The 25798-nt window shown below is 46.4% G+C and overlaps 1 protein-coding gene across 2 annotated transcripts in view; it reads right to left on the reverse strand.

Annotated features, from left to right (window-relative positions):
* Positions 1-25798, reverse strand: part of INTS8 (integrator complex subunit 8) — a 198937-nt gene that overhangs the window by 106318 nt on the left and 66821 nt on the right. The window contains exons 11-16 of one of the 2 annotated variants that reach the window (XM_063924131.1): positions 24335-24476; positions 22932-23002; positions 21852-22027; positions 20947-21080; positions 13841-13951; positions 7098-7299 (exon numbers count right to left, since the gene is read on the reverse strand). In XM_063924131.1, coding sequence (XP_063780201.1) covers positions 7098-7299; positions 13841-13951; positions 20947-21080; positions 21852-22027; positions 22932-23002; positions 24335-24476 — 836 coding nt within the window. The remainder of the gene's footprint in view (positions 1-7097; positions 7300-13840; positions 13952-20946; positions 21081-21851; positions 22028-22931; positions 23003-24334; positions 24477-25798) is intronic. The other variant, XM_063924132.1, reaches the window with a different exon arrangement.

The raw sequence follows: 25798 nt of genomic DNA on the forward strand, positions 1-25798 counted from the left end.
AGCCAGTCCTGGTTGTTAAAATACCAGGGAAAAAATGTGTAGGGGGTCCCCAGTAATTATTCAACAAGTACCGGGCTCTTGATCCGGTCCGGGTTCCAAAAATACGGGGGACAAAAGATGTAGGGGTCCCCCGTATTTTTAAAACCAGCACCGGGCTCCACAAGTCTGGGACATAATGCCACAGGGACATAATGACACATTTATATTGGTCCCCGAGGCCGTGGCTCTTCCCCACCAACTAGTTACCTCTGTCTGGGGTTCCCTGGGGGAGTGGGGACCCCTTAAATCAAGGGGTCCTCCCTTCCTCCAGGCACCCAAGGGCCAGGGGCTGTCCCCAGCACCCCTGGGCGGTGGGTGCCGGGCTGATAGCCAAAAATGTGTAAAAATAGAATATTGTCTTTTGTCAAAGAGCCCGGGGCTGGTTATACTTAGGAGGGGGGGCCCCACAAATTTTTTTTTTTTCATTTTTAACTACAGTTTTTCACATACTTTTACACAAAGAAACATGCATGGATCTCAGTGATCTGTGCATTATTCTCCAAACACGCCAGCCAAAAGCAGTTCTACTTGAAAGTTCTATTTCTGTACGAATTCCATGCTTTCCCGGCAGTGTTTGGCTATTGTTGGCAGTGATTGACAATATGAATTCTTAGTAAATTACCGTGTTGTATAAAATAACAGCAGCGTTTGACTGATGGGTCTATTGATTCGTATTTGTGTGGACAGCAGTGAATCTCAATACGAATAGCCCCATCACTGCCGAGATTTGAGTTTAGTAAATTACAGAGATGACAAACTCGAATGGATTTAGTAAAGTTCCACCTTTGTATATATCATGGAGTCATCAAAAATATATTTAATGGTGATGAAATCTCAAGCACACCTTTACCACGCCAAGACCAGGGTGAATGTCTCATCAGCTGGCTGACTATTTCATGTTTATTCCCACCCATCTGTTACCCCCATGTCCGCTGATTTGTTAGATATTATCGAAGGTATTGTTCATTAATCCTAGAATTGGCACAATTGTATGAAGGTCTAAACAATCTCTGAGACAATAAACCTTAGCATTTCCATCTTCAGGAACACATTTTTCATCCATGCTTATTTCATCAGAACTTTCTTTATGGTTCTTTAAGCCATGACTTATGTGAAATTACCTGGCTGAGCAAGCTATTCAGATGATGCTGCACCCGCCTATTATAAGGTTTGTAAATTGTATGTAGTCTGGTGCAAAGAACGGAGTTGTCTCGTACAGAACCTCTCAAAGGAAAAGTAGCGGCTTCTGCCCACGCAGCTGGGGCTACTTCCAGATGTTAGTTTTTGCTAGGAGTAAATCAAGGTGTGCCACAGTTCAATTCCTCTTTGTCTTTGAGGGACCTTTAACCGGGATCTGAAAGCCCTGCAGTGTCTTTGAAGAATCTTTGTTCTGTTCAGTTATGGTTTCAGTGTGTTTCTCCTGCCTATTGTCTCTAGTAGGCAGGTGTCTTAGCTGGCATCTTTCTCACAAGTCTTCATACCTGAGATTCCCAAAAAACATTTCAGTCCTTCATACGGTTATCTTGTTCAAACCCACAAAGTTGCATCTCTTTAGATGTCAAACAGCACTTGGTGATACCATCCATGTGCTTTCGCAACACCAAGGAAGCAGTGCTCACTCCTTGGACATGGGGGGTAATTCCAAGTTGATCGCAGCAGGAAATTTTTTAGCAGTTGGGCAAAACCATGTGCATTGCAGGGGAGGCAGATATAACATTTGCAGAGAGAGTTAGATTTGGGTGGGTTATTTTGTTTCTGTGCAGGGTAAATACTGGCTGCTTCATTTTTACACTGCAAATTAGATTGCAGATTGAACACACCACACCCAAATCTAACTCTCTCTGCACATGTTAAATCTGCCTCCCCTGCAGTGCACATGGTTTTGCCCAACTGCTAAAAACATCACTGCTGCGATCAACTTGGAATTACCCCCATGGTGCGTTGACTTAAGATTCCTGTCATTTTGACCAACAGTTTGACATTTTTTGAGAGGGTCACTTTAAGAGATGTGGTGCCTATTCACAATGAATCTCCCACTGGAAAAAGCTCACACTGGAGCATGGCTTTCCTTAAAGGTGACAGTACACATGACCAAAGCATGTGGTACTTTTTGGGTGGGTAGTAAGTCATAGAGAACTGGAAAATCATGGTTGTAGTATGGCCACTTGCTCATCTCAGCAACTTTTTGATTTTTTTTTTTTGAAAGTAGCAATTGATGCTCCTGTAGAGGCTATACTTTGTAGGATGGGCCTCCAGGTGTCTGTTATTCTTAGAAATTCCTTTACTGTTTTGTGGAAACCTTTGTGCGAGTGAGTCTCTGGGGTAAATTTGCTATAGTGTGAGGTTTATTTTTAGAAGTGGAGTTGTTGGCCACAGCAACCAGATTCTACTTTTCATTCAGCTATCACCTTCTAGGAGATAATAGCTAAAATCTGATTGATTGCTATGGGCAACATCTCCACTTCAAAAAAAAAAAAAAACTAACACTTTAGTAAATATACCCCTCTGAATCTGCATACAAAGTGCTACAAAGTAGAAGCTGCAATTTTTTTTCCCAATACAACTTCTGTTCTACTCTGAATCCAGATACAGTCACACCCAATATACAGGTGTCATATCAAATTAATCGGCACAGTCTCCTTGTGTATCCTAGTAACATTGTGTTGTGACCAAGACACATTTTTGTAAAATAATAATAAAATAAAAAAGACACCTGACCTTAGCAGAATTTCACGGGACCTGGAGACTAATGCCAGGCATCGCTACATGGCGTATTGAGGCTAGATGTATGAGGAGACATCTGTACAGAAATGTAGACTAAAAACAATTAGCAAACCTGGCATTGTCAGACATAGGGGTATATTCAATACAAGTCGGATCCTTTCTGACAAAGCACAATTCAATGAACGTCCAAATCAGACAGGCCTTTCCGATTTTCTTAAAGTCGGATTGACAGAGTCTGAAAGGACACAGACAGGCGCCCTACCGGTAGCAGGTCATCGCAGTAGGCAGAGCAGGGAACCCTGCGGCTGCAGCAATACCCGGCCAAATCGCTGTGGTGACAGGTGGACAGCATGTGAGGGAGCCGTACTGTGAAAGACTGCAGCGCTGACTCCATCAGCACCCCGGAGACTGACCTAAAAATACCTGTCTGGCCTGACCCCAAAGGCTCTGTGAGTAGTACGGAGCGGGGGGAAGTCCAGGGTGTCAGGTCTCAGGTTTTGTCTGTCCCCGGAGGGGGCACTAGTGGGTCAGTGTTGGTGCAATGTACAAAGCGTGGAGGCAATATGAAAGTCCTGCGCATATGCGCTGATGTTTATTAGCACAGAGGTAACACAGCAGATGGTATAATAATGAATAATAACTGAAGACCGGCAATGTAGCAAACAATGATTGATAACTGAAACCAAAAGTAACTGAAAGTCTCTTGCAACAAAATATGAAATAACTTAATTGGCTGAATGCAGATGAATAAACAAAACTCCGGTAATACTTGAAAGCACAGTCTCTGTATAATATGAAATGAACGGATAACTGAATGCAGATGGATTGAAAAGCAGAACTCCGGTATTATTTAGAAACACACAGTCTCTGTATAACACAATATGAAATGAACTGAAAACTGAAATGCAGATGGAAAAGGCAGAACTCCGGTATTATTTGAAAATACACAGTCTCTATATAGCATAAGTCCTTATGGCCTCACTAGGCCCAAGCAGGAGACAGTCTCAATGCAATTAGTTGGTATTACTGCTGAGATGCACAGGTTGATATACTGATAACGAAGTGCACAGGTAAGGAAATGGAATGAACACCTGAGGAGAGTCTCTTACTGCTGATGAGCTTGTAGCTGTGGTTTGAAGTCCAGAGTAAACAGGAAAATTGCAGAGTGATGAATGAGAGTAACCACAGTGAATAACTGGAGACAGAAACACGGGAACAACAACGGAGGAATCACTGGAGACAGGAACACGGGAACCAGGAGAACTAGACACACCATATGTGACTCGTTGTCCGAGGCGATGTGAGTGAGCCCCGAACAGGAACTTATACCCCTTGCTCTGCAGTGATTGGTCACAGGGCCCTGGCTGGAAACACAGCGCTGGATTGGATGCCGGGATCAGCTGAGTGTTAACTGGAGCTGGTGATTAACCGGGAGAATAATTCTATAGACAGTTAATGCAATGCACTGCTGGTTGCTGGCTGGGATCAGTAGTGCACCGGGAGTTAATGCTGTTTAGCTAGAAGCACTGTGTACTCCAGGCTGCTGGCTGAAACCAGTGGTTACCAAAAGATAGAACTGGTTAGGTGGAGCACAGTGAGCTGTGGGCTGCAGGAGACTGAAGACTGGAACTGCTGGGACCTGTAGTTCCACAGGTCCAATTCACAGGGAATACTCTGAAAACAGAGGACTGAAGCCAGGAGACGCCTGTTCACTGGAAGTGATGCAATGGAGAATGCGGATTCCTGACACAGGGACTGCGCTGGTGATCCCCGGGAGTGACAGAGGTGGACAGTCCTCCCTGGAAGGCGGACCCGGCCGGGACTGCATGTGTGGAGAGACGGTGCCTGACAGGGAATGGAGGCGGAGACCGCGAGGCAGTGAGACACAAGAGCCGGCCGTGAGTGGCAGCTGGGGAACTGGAGCGGACGGGAGCTCTGGGATGAATCCGCTATTTGAGGCCGCGGCTCCTGAGCCAGGCGCAGGTCCCAATCTCCCTGGTCAGCCAGACCACCAGAGCAGGTATCAGAGCGCTTGGGGATCAGCCCTGCCATGTCCCCCACACCTGGAGACTTTTTTTAAAATCTCAACAGGTCTTGGCCGTTCCGACAATGGCAACCCAAATTTTTTAAAGTCGGATTGACATTGTCGGAAACGGGGCTAAAACCTGTCGGGGGTGGCCGTGCTGAAGCCGCCGATCCGCGTGCATTCCGACAAGTCTGGAATTCCTGACTTGTCTGAAAAAACGTCCCCCTATTGAATAGGTAGGAAACCCCTTCCGACCTAAACCTGTCGGAAGCTGCCGTCTTTCCTACAATTATTGACTACACCCCATAGAAGCAATGGTGAATCATAAGATCATCATCACAACAATAAGTGATCTCATGCTGTGGCAAATATGACATGGAACGTAATACACCTCTTTACTAAAACAACAGTACACATCTGGCCAAACTCCACATTAGCAAAGCCTCTTCAGTCATGATGTATTAATGTTGGAGAGAAGTGGGATCCTGTGCTTGGGTAGAAGTGACAGTCGACTCCTGAACAGAGACACAGCACTTGACAGCTGAACCCTGACGGAACAAGTGTTACAGTCATCCACTTATAAGCCAGCTGTCATTTCTAAGTGTGCACTGGTTCCTTTCTTGTTCATACAGCGTTACTTTGCAGAAAAACTCTTACTTCCTCCTACGGATAACTATGGAAAATCATACAATTTCATATTCCATCACAAGATTTTGGTGTTGCTTACATTCTGGCATTAAAGAAAGCAGATAAAAGAACATGTTTTCAAATTTGGCAACATTTAAAAAAATAATACAGGTAATTCCGTTTCTAATTTTAGCTGTGGCGTAAAACTGTAAGGCTTTTACCGGACAACAGAAAAAAAAGTCTAAACCATTTGTCAGGTGGACGATTTATAAAATGCGACTACAATGATAGTATTTCAATACAAAGAAACAGACACAAAATTACAATGTTTTGAAAACCTAGGCTAACCCAATATTTAGCAGATGTTTATATTAACAATCCTCCTCCCTCAAACACAACCCCTACCTACCACATCTCGTTGTCAAGTTTACAGGTATCCAAAAGGGACCAGCATTAACTACCACAATGCTCTAAACCAGCATTTCCCAACCTCGGTCCTCAAGGCAAACTAGCAGTCCAGGATTCAAGGCTAGCCATACTTGAGCAAAGGTGTCTTAATTAAGTTATTTTGATTCACCCATGGATATCCTTAAAACCTGGACTACTAATGTCACTGATGTAAACCATTGGTTCTCAAACTTCAAGTTTTCCCAATAGGTCATGTTTTTCGTATTTTTGTCTGTGGAAGCAGGTGGGGGAATAACTGACCCAGCAAAATATAGTAACACACCTGTGCGTGATTAAAGCTTATCCAGAAAGCATGACCTGTTGGTGGTACTTGAGGAATGGAATTGAGAACCACTTCTTTAAACAGCCTAGCTTCCATACTTCTGTAAGCTTGTCTGCCTGTATACAGGACCCACCACACAATGATGTCACGTGATGTGGATAGCAAGGCAGGGGTGGTCATATAACCTGGACATTTAAACTCAACTAAGTATTCCGAAAGAAGTTACTTACAGAACAAGTAGAAATACTGCATAAAAAAAGAGGTGTATTATTGGTATGCAGTCAGCATACCTATAGTTGGGATCCCGGCTGTCACAATACCGTCGCCGGGATCCTGACAGGGCCTCCATATCGCCGCCGGTATACCGGTGAAGTAGGCGATTCCCCCTCTATGGGTGCCCACGACACCGATAGAGGGAGAATAGAACCTGTGGCAAGAGTGGCTTGCCACCGAGCCCGCAAGGGGCTTCGTTGCGCTCTCCCCGCCTGCCAGCATTCCGCCGCTCAGAATCCTGACGTTCGGTATCCCGGGCGGCGGGATCTCATACCAATCCCGTATTATGGCATTACTGTGCTTAATAATATACCTGAAATTATAATTTATACTTAATGTACTTCAGACTCTCTTCTACCGCTTCATAAGAGGTTACTAAGTCTATATTCCACTGCAACCTGCTCTGTGGGACAAAAGTATCAGTTTTGATTAGAGATGTGCGGGTTCGGTTTTACTCGGATTTACTCGGGTCTCAAAACGGCATCTTATTGGCTCACGGATGTCACGCGTTTTTGATAGCCAATAGGCAAAACCCGAAAAACCCGAGTAAAACCGAACCCGCACATCTTTAGTTTTGATGTTGAATCATTTAAGTAATAAAAAAAGCTATTCTTAAAATGCAATAGATGGTTACATAAGCTTTAGGGGTATGCTGATAATCAACGGCAAATTTCTTACCAGGAATCCTCATTTCCAGATACCCACGTACTCGACTGATCAGTTCAGCTTGTGGGCGTTCACCGTTGACGCCAGGCCCGGCCTCGTGGGTGTATATGTCTAATAGCAGCATCTCGTTGAAAATAACTTGCCGCAGTTTGGGAGAGAATTCAGTCACCAATTCCAGACAGGAGGTGAGCAGCTGTTTGGCATGAGGGAGGTCCTGTGTAACACAAAGGTAGGTGATTAATGGGCCGGAACCTACCTAGTTAGAATAAAGAGACTGTAAACTTTTGTCTAGTATTGGGGGTAATTCTGAGTTGATCGCAGCAGCAAGTTTGTTAGCAGTTGGGCAAAACCATGTGCACTGCAGGGGGGGGGGGGGGGGGGGGGCAGATGTAACATGTGCAGAGAGAGTTAGATTTGGGTGGGTTATTTTGTTTCTGTGCAGGGTAAATACTGGCTGCTTTATTTCTACACTGCAATTGAGATTTCAGTTTGAACACACCCCACCCAAATCTAACTCTCTCTGCACATGTTACATCTGCTTCCCCTGAAGTGCACATGGGTGGTCATTCCGAGTTGATCGCTCGCTGCCGCAGCGCTTAAGTGAAAAAACAGCAAAAATGCGCATGCGCTAAGTACTTTCACACAAAACTTTGTAGATTTACACAAGCTCAAGCGACGTATTTTCATCGCTCGAGTGATCGTAGTGTGATTGACAGGAAGTGGGTGTTTCTGGGCGGAAACTGTCCGTTTTCCGGGAGTGTGCTAAAAAACGCAGGCGTGCCAGGTAAAAACGCGGGAGTGTCTGGAGAAACGGGGGAGTGGCTGGCCGAACGCAGTGCGTGTTTGTGACGTCAAACCAGGAACGAAACGGACTGAGGTGATCGCAGTCTAGGAGTAGGTCTGGAGCTACTCAGAAACTGCAAGGAATTATTTAGTAGCAGTTCTGCTAATCTTTCGTTCGCTAGTCTGCTAAACTAAGATACACTCCCAGAGGGCGGCGGCCTAGCGTGTGCAATGCTGCTAAAATCTGCTAGCGAGCGAACAACTCTGAATTAGGCCCATTGTGTAAGGCATATGCTGAACACAGATTCATGCTAACCCTATGTGTAGACTTTAAACAGATTCAGACGGCAGTACCTGTTTGCCTGCTCTGTTGTACTTCAGGAAATGGCCACCCCCCAAATGAAGTCACACCCCCGGCATTGATTTAATGCTCCCTTTTTCATATTATATATATATATATATATATATATAAAATCATATTAATAAACAAAGGGAAAAATAAGATTTTACTCACCGGTAAATCTATTTCTCGTAGTCCGTAGTGGATGCTGTTGACTCCGTAAGGACCATGGGGAATAGCGGCTCCGCAGGAGACTGGGCACAGCTAAGAAAGATTTAGGACTACATGGTGTGCACTGGCTCCTCCCACTATGACCCTCCTCCAGACTTCAGTAAGGATACTGTGCCCGGAAGAGCTGACACAATAAGGAAGGATTTTGAATCCCGGGTAAGACTCATACCAGCCACACCAATCACACCGTATAACTCGTGATAATATACCCAGTTAACAGTATGAACACAACAGAGCCTCTCAAAAGATGGCTCAACAATAAACCTTGTAGTTAACAATAACTATATACAAGTATTGCAGACAGTCCGCACTTGGGACGGGCGCCCAGCATCCACTACGGACTACGAGAAATAGATTTACCGGTGAGTAAAATCTTATTTTCTCTGACGTCCTAGTGGATGCTGGGGACTCCGTAAGGACCATGGGGATTATACCAAAGCTCCCAAACGGGCGGGAGAGTGCGGATGACTCTGCAGCACCGAATGAGAGAACTCAAGGTCCTCCTCAGCCAGGGTATCAAATTTGTAGAATTTTGCAAACGTGTTTGCCCTGACCAAGTAGCAGCTCGGCAAAGTTGTAAAGCCGAGACCCCTCGGGCAGCCGCCCAAGAAGAGCCCACTTTACTCGTGGAATGGGCTTTTACAGATTTAGGCTGCGGCAGGCCAGCCACAGAATGCGCAAGCTGAATTGTGCTACAAATCCAGCGAGCAATAGTCTGCTTTGAAGCAGGAGCACCCATCTTGTTTGGTGCATACAGGATAAATAGCGAGTCAGTCTTCCTGACTCCAGCCGTCCTGGAAACATACATTTTCAAGGCCCTGACTACGTCCAGTAACTTGGAGTCCTCCAAGTCCCTAGTAGCCGCAGGCACCACGATAGGTTGGTTCAAGTGAAAAGCTGATACCACCTTAGGAAGAAACTGGGGACGAGTCCTCAATTCTGCCCTATCCATATGGAAAATCAAATAGGGGCTTTTACATGACAAAGCCGCCAATTCTGACACACGCCTTGCCGAAGCCAAGGCCAAAAGCATGACCACTTTCCACGTGAGATATTTTAAATCCACGGTTTTGAGTGGCTCAAACCAATGTGACTTTAGGAAACCCAACACCACGTTGAGGTCCCACAGTGCCACTGGAGGCACAAAAGGAGGCTGAATATGCAGCACTCCCTTGACAAATGTCTGAACTTCAGGCAGTGAAGCCAGTTCTTTTTGGAAGAAAATCGACAGAGCCGAAATCTGGACCTTAATGGAACCCAGTTTTAGGCCCATAGTCACCCCTGACTGTAGGAAGTGCAGAAATCGACCTAGCTGGAATTCCTCCGTTGGGGCCTTCCTGGCCTCACACCACGCAACATACTTTCGCCATATGCGGTGATAATGTTGTACGGTTACATCTTTTCTAGCTTTAATGAGCGTAGGAATGACTTCCTCCGGAATACCCTTTTCTTTTAGGATCCGGTGTTCAACCGCCATGCCGTCAAACGCAGCAAGTCTTGGAACAGACAGGGCCCCTGCAGCAGCAGGTCCTGTCTGAGCGGCAGAGGCCATGGGTCCTCTGAGATCATTTCTTGAAGTTCCGGGTACCAAGCTCTTCTTGGCCAATCCGGAACAATGAGTATAGTTCTTACTCCTCTTCTCCTTATTATCCTCAGTACCTTGGGTATGAGAGGAAGAGGAGGGAACACATAAACCGACCGGTACACCCACGGTGTCACTAGAGCGTCCACAGCTATCGCCTGAGGGTCTCTTGACCTGGCGCAATATTTTTCTAGCTTTTTGTTTAAGCGGGATGCCATCATGTCCACCTGTGGCTTTTCCCAACGGTTTACAATCAGTTGGAAGACTTCTGGATGAAGTCCCCACTCTCCCGGGTGGAGGTCGTGCCTGCTGAGGAAGTCTGCTTCCCAGTTGTCCACTCCCGGAATGAACACTGCTGACAGTGCTAACACGTGATTTTCCGCCCATCGGAGAATCCTTGTGGCTTCTGCCATCGCCGTCCTGCTTCTTGTGCCGCCCTGTCGATTTACATGGGCGACAGCCGTGATGTTGTCTGACTGGATCAGAACCGGCTGGTTTTGAAGCAGGGGCTTTGCTTGACTTAGGGCATTGTAAATGGCCCTCAGTTCCAGAACATTTATGTGTAGGGAAGTCTCCTGACTTGACCAAAGTCCTTGGAAGTTTCTTCCCCGTGTGACTGCCCCCCAGCCTCGAAGGCTGGCATCCGTGGTCACCAGGACCCAGTCCTGTATGCCGAATCTGCAGCCCTCTCTGAGATGAGCACTCTGCAGCCACCACAGCAGAGACACCCTGGTCCTTGGAGACAGGGTTATCAACCGATGCATTTGAAGATGCGATCTGGACCATTGGTCCAACAGGTCCCACTGAAAGGTTCTGGCATGGAACCTGCCGAATGGAATCGCTTCGTAGGAAGCTACCATCTTTCCCAGGACTCGCATGCAATGATGCACTGACACCTGTTTTGGTTTCAGGAGGCCTCTCACTAGAGACGACAGCTCCTTGGCTTTCTCCTCTGGGAGAAACACTTTTTTCTGGACTGTGTCCAGAATCATCCCCAGGAACAGTAGACGTGTCGCCGTAACCAGCTGAGACTTTGGAATATTCAGAATCCAACCGTGCTGGTGTAGCATCTCCTGAGATAATGCTACGCCGACCAACAACTGCTCTCTGGACCTTGCCCTTATCAGGAGATCGTCCAAGTATGGGACAATTAAAACTCCCTTTTTCCGAAGGAGTATCATCATTTCGGCCATTACCTTGGTAAATACCCTCGGTGCCGTGGACAGGCCAAACGGCAACGTCTGGAATTGGTAATGACAATCCTGTACCACAAATCTGAGGTACTCCTGGTGAGGATGGTAAATGGGGACATGCAGGTAAGCATCCTTGATGTCCAGAGATACCATGTAATCTCCCTCTTCCAGGCTTGCAATAACCGCCCTGAGCGATTCAATCTTGAACTTGAATTTTCTTAAATATGTGTTCAAGGATTTCAAATTTAAAATGGGTCTCACCGAACCGTCCGGTTTCGGTACCACAAACATTGTGGAATAGTAACCCTGTCCTTGTTGAAGTAGGGGCACCTTGACTATCACCTGCTGGGAATACAGCTTGTGAATTGCCTCTAACACAGCCTCCCTTTCTGAAGGAGTCGTTGGTAAGGCAGATTTGAGGAAACGGCGGGGGGGGGGGGGGGGGGGGGGAGGACGGGGGGGATGTCTCGAATTCCAGCCTGTGCCCGAGATACCACTTGAAGGATCCAGGGATCTACCTGTGAGCGAGCCCACTGATTGCTGAAGTTTTTGAGACGGCCCCCCACCGTACCTGGCTCCGCCTGCTGAGCCCCAGCGTCATGCGGCGGACTTAGCAGAAGAAGCGGGGGAGGACTTTTGGTCCTGGGAAGTGGCTGTATGCTGCAGCTTTTTTCCCCTACCTCTGCCTCTGGGCAGAAAGGACGCGCCTCTACCCCATCTGTTCTTTTGGGGTCGAAAGGACTGCACCTGATAATACGGTGCTCTCTTTGGTTGTGAGGGGACATGTGGCAAAAACGCTGACTTCCCAGCCGTTGCTGTGGACACTAAGTCTGAAAGACCATCCCCGAACAACTCCTCACCCTTATAAGGCAAAACTTCCATGTGCCTTTTGGAATCTGCATCACCTGTCCACTGCCGGGTCCATAACCCTCTCCTGGCACAAATGGACAGTGCACTTATTTTTGATGCCAGCCGGCAAATATCCCTCTGTGCATCTCTTATGTAAAAGACAGCGTCTTTAATATGCTCTACGTTTAGCAATATAGTGTCCCTGTCTAGGGTGTCAATGTTTTCTGACAGGGAGTCTGACCATGCAGCTGCAGCACTGCACATCCATGCTGAGGCAATAGCTGGTCTCAGTATAATGCCAGTGTGTGTATATATAACGAGTGGCCCTATTGGACATTACATTAGTCTCTTCGTCGTCGACACTGGTATCAGTATCCGTGTCGACATCTGTGTCTGCCATCTGAGGTAGCGGGCGTTTTAGAGCCCCTGATGACTTTTGAGACGTCTGGGCAGGCACGGGCTGAGAAGCCGGCTGCCCCGCATTTGGCATGTCGTCAAATTTTTTATGTAAGGAGTCGACACTTTCGCGTAATTCCTTCCACAAGTCCATCCACTCCGGTGTCTGCCCCGCAGGGGGTGACAACACATTTATAGGCACCTGCTCCTCCTCCACATAAGTCTCCTCATCAAACATGTCGACACAGCCGTACCGACACACCGCACACACACAGGGAATGCTCGGACAGAAGACAGGACCCCACAAAGCCCTTTGGGGAGACAGAGAGAGAGTATGCCAGCACACACCAGAGCGCTATACAAATCAGGGATTAACTAATTTATATCCCCTTATAGCTGCTATATGTATATTTCGTCTAAATTTAGTGCCCCCCCTCTCTTTTTTACCCTTTTCTGTAGTGTAGACTGCAGGGGAGAGCCAGGGAGCTTCCTTCCAGCGGAGCTGTGAGGGAGAAATGGCGCCAGTGTGCTGAGGGAGATAGCTCCGCCCCTTTTTCGGCTGACTTTTCTTCCGCTTTTTTATGGATTCTGGCAGGGGTATTTATCACATATATAGCCTCTGGGGCTATATATTGTGATATATTTGCCAGCCAAGGTGTATTTATTGCTTCTCAGGGCGCCCCCCCCCCCCCCCCAGCGCCCTGCACCCATCAGTGACCGGAGTGTGAAGTGTGTATGAGGAGCAATGGCGCACAGCTGCAGTGCTGTGCGCTACCTTGGTGAAGACTGATGTCTTCTGCCGCCGATTTTCCGGATTCTTCTTGCTTCTGGCTCTGTAAGGGGGCCGGCGGCGCGGCTTCGGGACCGAACACCAATGGCCGGTTCCATGCGGTCGATCCCTCTGGAGCTAATGGTGTCCAGTAGCCTAAGAAGCCCAAGCTACCACCAGTTAGGTAGGTTCGCTTCTTCTCCCCTTAGTCCCTCGCTGCAGTGAGTCTGTTGCCAGCAGATCTCACTGTAAAATAAAAAAACCTAAAATATACTTTCTCTCTAGGAGCTCAGGAGAGCCCCTAGTGTACATCCAGCTCAGCCGGGCACAGGATTCTAACTGAAGTCTGGAGGAGGGTCATAGTGGGAGGAGCCAGTGCACACCAGGTAGTCCTAAATCTTTCTTAGCTGTGCCCAGTCTCCTGCGGAGCCGCTATTCCCCATGGTCCTTACGGAGTCCCCAGCATCCACTAGGACGTCAGAGAAATACATGTGTTGCTTGTATTCTTATAAAAGTAGAAGTTACCCTTAACATTTCTCCTATTCTCACCAGTGGTCAATACAGTCCTCCACTAGATGGGCAACACATAATAAAGAACATTGTGATACTCACTTTAATTGCACTGCAGTGTAAGGCTTTGGCCAACAGGATGTAGACCAGATCCTTTGTCAGATTATCTTTAATTGCTAAGATGATTCCACCGTAGACAGTTGGCACTTCCCACTGAAAAAAACACTTACATTTAGGCCCAAATGTATTAAGCCTTAACAAGAGATAAAGTGGAGACGTATAAAGAGTGATAAATGACCAGCCAACCAGCTACTAACTGTCATTTTTAAAACACATGGGCAGATTTATTAAACCGGTGAAGTGATAAAGTGGAAGTTGATAACGCACCAGCCAGTCAGCTACTAACTGTCATTTCTCTAACGTCCTAAGTGGATGCTGGGACTCCGTAAGGACCATGGGGAATAGCGGCTCCGCAGGAGACTGGCACAACTATAAAGAAAGCTTTAGACTACTGGTGTGCACTGGCTCCTCCCACTATGACCCTCCTCCAGACTTCAGTTAGAATCTTGTGCCCGGCTGAGCTGGATGCACACTAGGGGCTCTCCTGAGCTCCTAGAAAGAAAGTATATTTAGGTTTTTTATTTTACAGTGAGATCTGCTGGCGACAGACTCACTGCAGCGAGGGACTAAGGGGAGAAGAAGCGAACCTACCTAACAGGTGGTAGTTTGGGCTTCTTAGGCTACTGGACACCATTAGCTCCAGAGATATCGACCGCAGGACCCGACCTTGGTGTTCGTTCCCGAAGCCGCGCCGCCGTCCCCCTTACAGAGCCAGAAGCGTGAAGAGGTCCGGAAAATCGGCGGCAGAAGACTTCGGTCTTCACCAAGGTAGCGCACAGCACTGCAGCTGTGCGCCATTGCTCCTCATGTACACCTCACACTCCGGTCACTGATGGGTGCAGGGCGCTGGGGGGGGGGGCGCCCTGAGGGCAATATAAGACACCTTGGCTGGCAAATCTACATCATATATAGTCCTAGAGGCTATATAGATGTAAAAATACCCCTGCCAGTATTCCAGAAAAAGCGGGAGAAGTCCGCCGGAAAAGGGGCGGGGCCATCTCCCTCAGCACACTGGCGCCATTTTTCCCTCACAGCTCCGCTGGAAGAAAGCTCCCTGGCTCTCCCCTGCAGTCTGCAAGCTACAGAAGGGTAAAAAAAAGAGAGGGGGGGCACTAAATTTAGGCGCAGGATATATATATATATATATATATATAGAGAGAGAGTTTTAAGGTCAGTGCGCTTGGTCTCACGTCCAAATGTTCCTTTTAAAACAAGGCGTAGACTGAAAGTCCTGCTATTTAGATTTAGTCGGTCGTAGATGCTCCGTCAGTAATCACCTCCCAAACTTCTTTGGTGGCTGCTCAGTTCTTCAGAAGATGACTTGGGTATGTTCAGTCATGCAATTCTGTGAAGGCAGGGGAGAAGAACAAGCGCCATATGGTGTAGTATTTTAAATAAATGGGAGTGATGGATACGTATATAAGATATAAGTACCGGATAGATTCTTGAGATTAGGCCTGTCTGTCTCACTGAATTCCTTGTGGCTGTTCCCCACCAAAAGAGAGATAGTAATATCAATAAAGTATTTAATCCACGAAAAGTAATAATATACAAATTCAGATAAAAATAAAAATAAAACAAATGAAATAATCTTAGCTGATTAGTATAGGCAGTAGTCTGGGGACTGACCAGACTACTGCCTATACTAATCAGCTAAGATTATTTCATTTGTTTTATTTTTATTTTTATCTGAATTTGTATATTATTACTTTTCGTGGATTAAATACTTTATTGATATTACTATATAAGGCAGTAGCAGTCGATTGATTCAGCCGTTACACCATATTGGACCGACTTTATCTACCTGGATATAAGTATATCCTACATGCTATATTGAATCTCTCTTTTGGTGGGGAACAGCCACAAGGAATTCAGTGAGACAGACAGGCCTAATCTCAAGAATCTATCCGGTACTTATATCTTATATACGTATCCATCACTCCCATTTATTTAAAATACTACACCATATGGCGCTTGTTCTTCTCCCCTGCCTTCACACACATATATATATATATATATATATATATATATATATATAAATAAAAAGCAGCTATAAGGGAAAACACTCATTTATAGTGGGATCCCTGTGTTATATAGCGCTCTGGTGTGTGCTAGCATACTCTCTCTCTGTCTCCCCAAAGGGCTTTGTGGGGTCCTGTCCTCTGTCAGAGCATTCCCTGTGTGTTTGCGGTGTGTCGGTACGGCTGTGTCGACATGTTTGATGAGGAGGCTTATGTGGAGGCGGAGCAGATGCCTGTAAATGTGATGTCACCCCCTGCGGGGTCGACACCTGAGTGGATGGTGCTGTGGAAGGAATTACGCGACAGTGTCGACTCCTTCCATAAAAGGTTTGACGACATACCAAATGTGGGACAGCCGGCTTCTCAGCCTGTGCCTGCCCAGGCGTCTCAAAAGCCATCAGGGGCTCTAAAACGCCCGCTACCTCAGATGGCAGACACGGATGTCGACACGGATACTGACTCCAGTGTCGACGACGATGAGACTAATGTAACTTCCAGTAGGGCCACACGTTACATGATTGAGGCAATGAAAAATGTGTTGCACATTTCTGATGTTACCACCGGTACCACAAAAAAGGGTATTATGTTTGGAGAGAAAAAACTACCAGTAGCTTTTCCTCCATCTGAGGAGTTAAATGAAGTGTGTGAAGAAGCGTGGGCTTCCCCTGATAAGAAGCTGGTAATTTCTAAGAGGTTACTAATGGCGTACCCTTTCCCGCCAGAGGATAGGTCACGTTGGGAAACATCCTCTAGAGTGGATAAAGCGCTCACACGCTTGTCAAAGAAGGTGGCACTACCGTCTCCGGATACGGCCGCCCTGAAGGAATCTGCTGATAGAAAGCAGGAGGCTATCCTGAAATCTATATATACACACACAGGTGTTATACTGAGACCAGCTATTGCTTCAGCATGGATGTGCAGTGCTGCAGCTGCATGGTCAGATTCCCTGTCAGAAAATATTGATACCCTAGACAGGGACACTATATTGCTAACCGTAGAGCATATAAAAGACGCACTTTTATACATGAGGGATGCACAGAGGGATATTTGCCAGCTGGCATCCAAAATTAGTGCAATGTCCATTTCTGCCAGGAGAGGCATGGAAGTTCTGCCTTATAAGGGTGAGGAGTTGTTCGGGGATGGTCTCTCGGACCTCGTTTCCACAGCAACAGCTGGGAAGTCTACATTTTTACCCCATGTTCCCTCACAGCCAAAGAAAGCACCGTATTATCAGGTACAGTCCTTTCGGCCCAATAGGGGCAAGCGGGTTAAAGGCGCGTCCTTTCTGCCCAGAGGCAGAGGTAGGGGAAAAAAGTTGCAACATACAGCCAGTTCCCAGGAGCAAAAGTCCTCCCCCGCTTCCTCTAAGTCCACAGCATGACGCTGGGGCTCCACAGGCGGAGCCAGGTACGGTGGGGGCCCGTCTCAAATATTTCAGCAATCAGTGGGCTCGCTCACGGGTGGATCCCTGGATTTTTCAGATAGTATCTCAGGGGTACAAGCTGGAATTCGAGACGTCTCCCCCCCGCCGTTTCCTCAAATCTGCTTTGCCAACCACTCCCTCAGGCAGGGAGGCAGTGTTACAGGCAATTCACAAGCTGTATTCACAACAGGTGATAGTGAAGGTACCCCTACTTCAACAAGGACGGGGTTACTATTCCACAATGTTTGTGGTACCGAAACCGGACGTTCGGTGAGACCCATTTTAAATTTAAAATCCTTGAACACATATATAAAAAAAAATTCAAGTTCAAGATGGAATCGCTCAGGGCGGTTATTGCAAGCCTGGACGAGGGGGATTACATGGTATCACTGGACATCAAGGATGCTTACCTGCATGTCCCCATTTACCATCCTCACCAGGAGTATCTCAGATTTATGGTACAGGATTGTCATTACCAATTCCAGACGTTGCCGTTCGGTCTATCCACGGCTCCGAGGGTCTTTACCAAGGTAATGGCCAAAATGATGATACTCCTTCGAAAGAAGGGAGTTTTAATTATCCCGTACTTGGACGATCTCCTGATAAAGGCGAGGTCCAGAGAGCAGTTGTTGGTCGGGGTAGCACTATCTCTGGAGGTGCTACAACAGCACGGCTGGATTCTAAACATTCCAAAGTCACAGCTGGTCCCTACGACACGTCTACTGTTCCTGGGGATGGTTCTGGACACAGAACAGAAAAAAGTGTTTCTCCCGGAGGAGAAGGGCAAGGAGCTGTCATCTCTAGTCAGAGGCCTCCTAAAACCAAAACAGGTGTCGGTGCATCACTGCACGCGGATCCTGGGAAAGATGGTAGCTTCCTACGAAGCAATTCCATTCGGCAGGTTTCATGCAAGAACCTTTCAGTGGGACCTGTTGGACAAGTGGTCCGGATCGCATCTTCAGATGCATCGGCTGATAACCCTGTCTCCAAGGACAAGGGTGTCTCTGCTGTGGTGGCTGCAGAGTGCTCATCTTCAAGAGGGCCGCAGATTCGGCATACAGGACTGGGTCCTGGTGACCACGGATGCCAGCCTTCGAGGCTGGGGGGCAGTCACACAGGGAAGAAACTTCCAAGGACTATGGTCAAGTCAGGAGACTTCCCTGCACATAAATATTCTGGAACTGAGGGCCATTTACAATGCCCTAAGTCAGGCAAAACCCCTGCTTCAAAACCAGCCGGTATTGATCCAGTCAGACAACATCACGGCGGTCGCCCATGTAAACCGACAGGGCGGCACGAGAAGCAGGACGGCAATGGCAGAAGCCACAAGGATTCGCCGATGGGCGGAAAATCACGTGTTAGCACTGTCAGCAGTGTTCATTCCGGGAGTGGACAACTGGGAAGCAGACTTCCTCAGCAGGCACGACCTCCACCCGGGAGAGTGGGGACTTCATCCAGAAGTCTTTCAAATGATTGTAAACCGTTGGGAAAGGCCACAGGTGGACATGATGGCGTCCCGCCTAAACAAAAAGCTAGAAAAGTACTGCGCCAGGTCAAGAGACCCGCAGGCGATAGCTGTGGACGCTCTAGTGACACCGTGGGTGTACCGGTCGGTTTATGTGTTCCCTCCTCTTCCTCTCATACCAAAGGTACTGAGGATAATAAGGAGAAGAGGAGTAAGAACTATACTCATTGTTCCGGATTGGCCAAGAAGAGCTTGGTACCCGGAACTTCAAGAAATGATCTCAGAGGACCCATGGCCTCTGCCGCTCAGACAAGACCTGCTGCAGCAGGGGCCCTGTCTGTTCCAAGACTTACCGCGGCTGCGTTTGACGGCATGGCGGTTGAACACCGGATCCTGAAGGAAAAGGGCATTCCGGAGGAAGTCATTCCTACGCTGATTAAAGCTAGGAAAGAAGTAACCGCAAACCATTATCACCGCATATGGCGAAAATATGTTGTGTGGTGTGAGGCCAGGAAGGCCTCAACGGAGGAATTTCAGCTGGGCCGTTTCCTGCACTTCTTACAGTCAGGGGTGACTATGGGCCTTAAATTGGGCTCCATTAAGGTCCAGATTTCGGCTCTATCGATTTTCTTCCAGAGAGAACTGGCTTCACTACCTGAAGTTCAGACTTTTGTTAAGGGAGTGCTGCACATTCAGCCCCCTTTTGTGCCTCCAGTGGCACCTTGGGATCTCAACGTGGTGTTGGATTTCCTAAAGTCACATTGGTTTGAGCCACTGAAAACCGTGGATTTGAAATATCTCACGTGGAAAGTGGTCATGTTGTTGGCCTTAGCTTCGGCCAGGCGTGTATCAGAATTGGCGGCTTTGTCATGTAAAAGCCCTTATCTGATTTTCCATATGGATAGGGCAGAATTGAGGACTCGTCCCCTGTTTCTCCCCAAAGTGGTATCAGCTTTTCATCTGAACCAACCTATCGTGGTGCCTGCGGCTACAAATGACTTGGAGGCTTCCAAGTTGTTGGACGTAGTCAGGGCCCTGAAAATCTATGTTTCCAGGACAGCTGGAGTCAGAAAGACTGACTCGCTCTTTATCCTGTATGCGCCCAACAAGTTGGGTGCACCTGCTTCAAAGCAGACTATTGCTCGCTGGATCTGTAGTACGATTCAGCTTGCACATTCTGCGGCTGGACTGCCGCATCCTAAATCAGTGAAAGCCCATTCCACGAGGAAGGTGGGCTCTTCTTGGGCGGCTGCCCGAGGGGTCTCGGCTCTTCAACTTTGCCGAGCAGCTACTTGGTCGGGGTCAAACACGTTTGCTAAATTCTATAAATTTGACACCCTGGCTGAGGAGGACCTAGAGTTTGCCCATTCGGTGCTGCAGAGTCATCCGCACTTTCCCGCCCGTTTGGGAGCTTTGGTATAATCCCCATGGTCCTTACGGAGTCCCAGCATCCACTTAGGACGTCAGAGAAAATAAGAATTTACTCACCGGTAAATCTATTTCTCGTAGTCCGTAGTGGATGCTGGGCGCCCATCCCAAGTGCGGATTGACTGCAATACTTGTATATAGTTATTGCTTAACTAAAGGGTTATTGTTATGAGCCATCTGTTGAGAGGCTCAGTTGTTATCATACTGTTAACTGGGTATTGTATCACGAGTTATACGGTGTGATTGGTGTGGCTGGTATGAGTCTTACCCGGGATTCTAAATCCTTCCTTATTGTGTCAGCTCTTCCGAGCACAGTATCCTAACTGAAGTCTGGAGGAGGGTCATAGTGGGAGGAGCCAGTGCACACCAGTAGTCTAAAGCTTTCTTTATAGTTGTGCCCAGTCTCCTGCGGAGCCGCTATTCCCCATGGTCCTTACGGAGTCCCAGCATCCACTACGGACTACGAGAAATAGAATTACCGGTGAGTAAATTCTTATTTTTTCAAACCCAGCCTGTAACATGGAAGTTAGGAGCTGATTGGCTGGTCCTTTATCTCCTTTCACTTTATCACTTCACCAGGCTTAATAAATCTGCCCCACAGCCTGTTATATGACTTTTAAGAAGCTGATTGGCTGGTCATTTATCACTCTTCATCAGTCTCCACTGTATCTCGTTAAGGCGTAATACATTTGGGCCTTAGTATGTTAAGTTAAAGCACAAGGCGCAGAACATAGGGAAGAATCAGAAGTACCCTGCTAGACACAGTCCAGTACTGGCTGTCGGAGGTCATGCCGTGCAGTTCTATCAGGATCTGTCTGATTCTCCAGGGATCCACGGTGAGGATGAGCTGGTGCTCCAGTTGACCAATGTTAACCGTGGCAGATGCTGAAACAACATTTGACGTATAAGTGATCACAAAACTAATCCAACGACTTCATATACTTTGCTCAAAATAGTAAAAAACAAAGCACGCTATAATGCTAAATAAGAGATATCGCTTAGAGATCAGAATAAAACATTTGCTGCACATATCGTGGTGTCTTTAATGCTGGTCATACCCTACACGTTTAAGTAGACAATCCAGCCAGCAGCGGCAATGGACTGAGCGACATAATGACTTTGCGTGCCTCCATACACTGAACAATGCATGGGCAAGTTTTTTACTTCAGTGAATGGAAACAGCAAAACAGTGGTCTGGATGATTATATATTTTTGATAATCTAATGAATCTATCTGGGAGTCAGCATTCATGTCCATTAACTAAGCAATAATCATTCAGATTTGTAATGTATCAGCTGGATCTGAATGATAATCATCCAGCGTACGGCTGGCTAAAGGCTATGGCTAGTGTTAGTGCTATCAGCTGTGTTGCATATATTTGCATGTGATTTGCCAGCAAATGCAGTACACGAGACTTAAATAACCAACGTGATTGATGCGACAGATGTTGTCTAGGAATCTGGCTGCCTATATTGGAGACACTTGGAGAAGGCACCAGCAAGTCACATACTTTTATGTTAAGAGACTGAGAATTTAATAATACTTTAATTTTTAACAGAGCTGTAGTCAGCTTAGTACTGAGCAATGTGTCCTCATCATGACGGTTATTCAGTGGTCAATGTCAGTTACATCTATGGAGCGCATGTTGCAGCTGACCTGGTATGTCATAGAAGGACGTCACAGGTTTGGTACAGAGATTAGTGTGTGAGGTTCTCTTTCTAATCTGATCAATCAGCATCATTCTGTCTCCATCTGTAAGCAGCTTCATAAACAGCTCGTGAGTGGAAATCATGAAGACCAGCTGCAAGTCTTCAATGCCCAGGCACAGGTTCCTGAAAACAAAGGAAAACCTTTCACAATCACATTTGTGCAGATCCAGGCACTCAGGTGCATCTGTTCCAACCCGGATCCCTCTTCACTCCTATAAGAGATCATTCTCAATTTCTTTCATTGGTTCTTTTCTAAACTTCTTGCCTACCTAGCAGCTAGGTTGGGGTGCTTCTTTGTCTTCGTGCTCCAATAGGCAGAATCATTTTAGCAGACTACACTGTAGGGAAAATGTTGTGATTGGACAGATTCTGCAATCATCCATCCTATCCGTTTCTATCTTTATAACACGCCTCCCTTAATATAATTTTGAATCTCTTACTGTGCAGTACTTCCCTGGTGAGGACATTTAAAAACACCAGCATTCTGACGCTGTAGTTATTCTAAGGTAGTGGCTGGGTCCCAGGATGAAACACTCCCCACTATAAGTTTATCTCCATATTTGCAGCCAAAATGTGCAATCCATGCACAGGTCACTATGGATTTACCTTCGCTTTCTATGGAGTGGACTTATATGTACTATGTTCTGTATGTTTATCTGTACTATTTACCAAAAGCATGCGGCTTTGCAACTACATGAAATACTGGACTGCTTTGCAAACACAGAATTGTAAATGTTGAAGCAGGATTCAGTGTATTCTAGATAGTACCTGAATCCAGTAAGGTTTATTCTTAAAGCCTACTTTATGGCCTCGCTACGATTCTGCTTCATCATCTTCACAGATGTCTACTGTAGGGGAAGCTCTGGACAGACCTTACGTTCCTCTGCTATTAGCTCATAACATGAGATGAAGAGCTCTCTGCAGTACCCTATGCTGCAAGCTATCCCCTATACGAATGGGCACTTGCTCTAATTCCAGCCACAAAACATACAACTTTCACACTGTTCAAACTTATCCAGCAACTTACTTTAAAAATGCTGCTACTGTTCGTCTTTGAGACTCTGAGGCCTCCTCATACTTCAGAGACTTGGTACATACCTACAAAACAGAACAGATTAAATGTTCAACAACAAATTAGACCATAGGTTCTCAAACTCGGTCCTCAGGACCCCACACAGTGCATGTTTTGCAGGTAACCCAGCAGGTGCACAGGTGTATTAATTACTCACTGACACATTTTAAAAGGTCCACAGGTGGAACTAATTATTTCACTTGTGATTCTGTGAGGAGACCTGCAAAACATGCACTGTGTGGGGTCCTGAGGACCGAGTTTGAGAACCTGTGAATTAGACCAATCAATTACTTAAACGTGCTTACATATACACGTATCATAGACACACATAAATGTCACTCACACGCTAAAAGGTGTAATCACAGAACTACATGGGGAGTAGATGTTACATTGGGGAGGTTGGGGGGGGGGGGGGGGGGGGGGGGTTGTTACAGCCCCCCCAATCCCACGGAGGCCCTGAGCAAAGTAGGGGTCCAGGGAAGTAAGAGCAGCAGTCTACTAAATTTTGCCACTGTTAAAATTTTAATTCACTTTTTAAGTACAAACAATATAATTTTATGGAGGTCAGATTGTAGCAAAACTGCTACATAGTCAAAGATATTAAAGGACAGGATGTATTTTAAATACTACAATTAAATGTTAAATTTCTCTAGCAGTATTTCTGTAATGATTGGTTCCCAGCACACCATCCACCTACCTGTAACGGCCAAAAACATAACAAAACCTATTGTGTGTAGTAGTTAGTAACAAGTTTATGCACGTGCGATACTGTATAGATTACGGCAATAGATTTTCTATTACTACACTACAAATCCTCTCCTATTCTACATAATGAGACACAAAGATGTGTCCTCATACACTATTGCCGCAGTTGCACAAAATGTCCTTCTCGGTGCGCGTCAGGTCCCATGCAACAAAGCTTGCGCCAAGCTTCTTTTTTGCTCGAATGTTGAATGTCTTAACCATGTCTGGAGACTGCACTGAATAATTTGATGTGTGACACTTGTACATCTGTGGGCAAATGAGTCTGAATTTCTATATAAAGTGCTACAATGCAGCGGCCGTGGCTTTTTCTCACGCCAAGTTCCGTGGTGCTTCACCTGCGACTTTGTACATATCTATAAAAAAATTCCTGTACTGCTAAAGTCGCACACTGGCGTCTCTGGTACAGACTGAGTGGTGTTACGCTGAGTCTGTGGTGCGATTAAGAAGCAAATTAAAGAAAACTTTGCATCGCTAAACCGTTTAGCGCAGTTCACTCGTGCCAGACGTCTCGCGCAGTATAGCATATTGAGGCTAGGTATATTAGGACACATCTGTATCCAGAATATTTCTAGCAATTAAAAGCCCCACTGTACCTCAAGAAGATAGTCTATTTTCTCATTGCTAGGCTTCATGAAGAGCTGGTGAAATTGCACGCTGACTGGCCGTCCATGTAGAATGTCATGTACCGTATTGCAAGCGCAGACTTTGAAACAGATCTCGGTTAGAGCGTCATTGCTGTGGGGAAATTGGAGTAAGTTTCAGACCGTTATACATTCAGAGTTCTACATCTGTAGCCACTAATATAAAATAATAGCACTGTGTGCCAAGGTAACAAGATATAAAGATAACAATAGTAATGGGTAGAAACATTTTATTGTGCTGCTAGCCAGTCAGGCTCATTCGGTCCATCTGGGGACACTGGATACCATGGGGTGTAGGGGGCGCAGTTCAAAGAGCAGTCACAAGTACAAGCTTAAAACTTGTTTGTGGACTGCCTAATCCCCCTCTACACTCCATAGTGCAATCACCTTAGTTTTCGACTTTAAAAAGCCCATAAGAGATAAAGTTTCCACACGCAACAAGAACATCACTCTCACAAGACCGAGTGAAAAAAGAATGTGACACAGATAGGAAGGGATCACAGTGTCCCCCAGATGAAGTTAGAGAAACAGATGTAATAGCGAGCACCAAAAACCCTATTTTCTCTGTTATCTTATCTGAGAGGCACTTGATACCATGGGGATGTTCCAAAAAGGACCCTTAAGGCAGGGTATGCTCAGCTATGGCTGTGCACAAAACTTTTTACCCATAACCAGCATCTCCAGTTACAAAAACATTACATTTGTAGAACTGGGTAAAAGTATGGATTTAGGACCAAGTGGGTGCCTTGCATAATTGCTACACAAAGGCACAGTGACGTGCCTGCCAAAAGGCACTCTATAGTCTAGTAGAATAAGCCAGCAAGAGATCTGTAATTGGGGCTCTCTCCGAAACATACGATTGTCAGATGGTTTCTGTGGATCCATCTGATCAATGACTGTCTACTCGATGGCCAACTTCTCTTGTGAGCATCATAGAGCAACAGGAGGCTGTCCATTTTAGTGTATACAGCAGATCTCTCCACATAGATCCACATGGCTCTGACAACAAGCAGCAGCAGACTCATGTGGCCCCCACATAGTAAAAAAACAACAACACACATTGACCTTAATGGGAAAACAAAACAAAACCCCACAACGGCCCCAGATAGGAATAAGAACACCATTTTGGACCCAGACAGTAAAAAGTAAAAAACATTAGCCTCCACAGAGAAAACCCCCATAGTGGCTCCTGGCAGGAAAAAAAACAAACGTTAGACCCCACAAGAAAATTTTTTAAATATTGGCACCCACAGGACAAAAAAAACACATTGTCCCCCACAGGGAAGAAGGGCATTTAGTGAATGTCCCTAGGCTGGGAAGTACTGTATTCCTAGTGGGCCAGGATTAGGGTGGAGAGTGTATGTCCCTGTGAGCGAGTACTTAAAGTGTCTGTTGGGGGAGGGGGTGGTTATGGTA

The sequence above is a fragment of the Pseudophryne corroboree genome, chromosome 5, assembly GCF_028390025.1.
Source record: "Pseudophryne corroboree isolate aPseCor3 chromosome 5, aPseCor3.hap2, whole genome shotgun sequence".
Taxonomy (NCBI): domain Eukaryota; kingdom Metazoa; phylum Chordata; class Amphibia; order Anura; family Myobatrachidae; genus Pseudophryne; species Pseudophryne corroboree.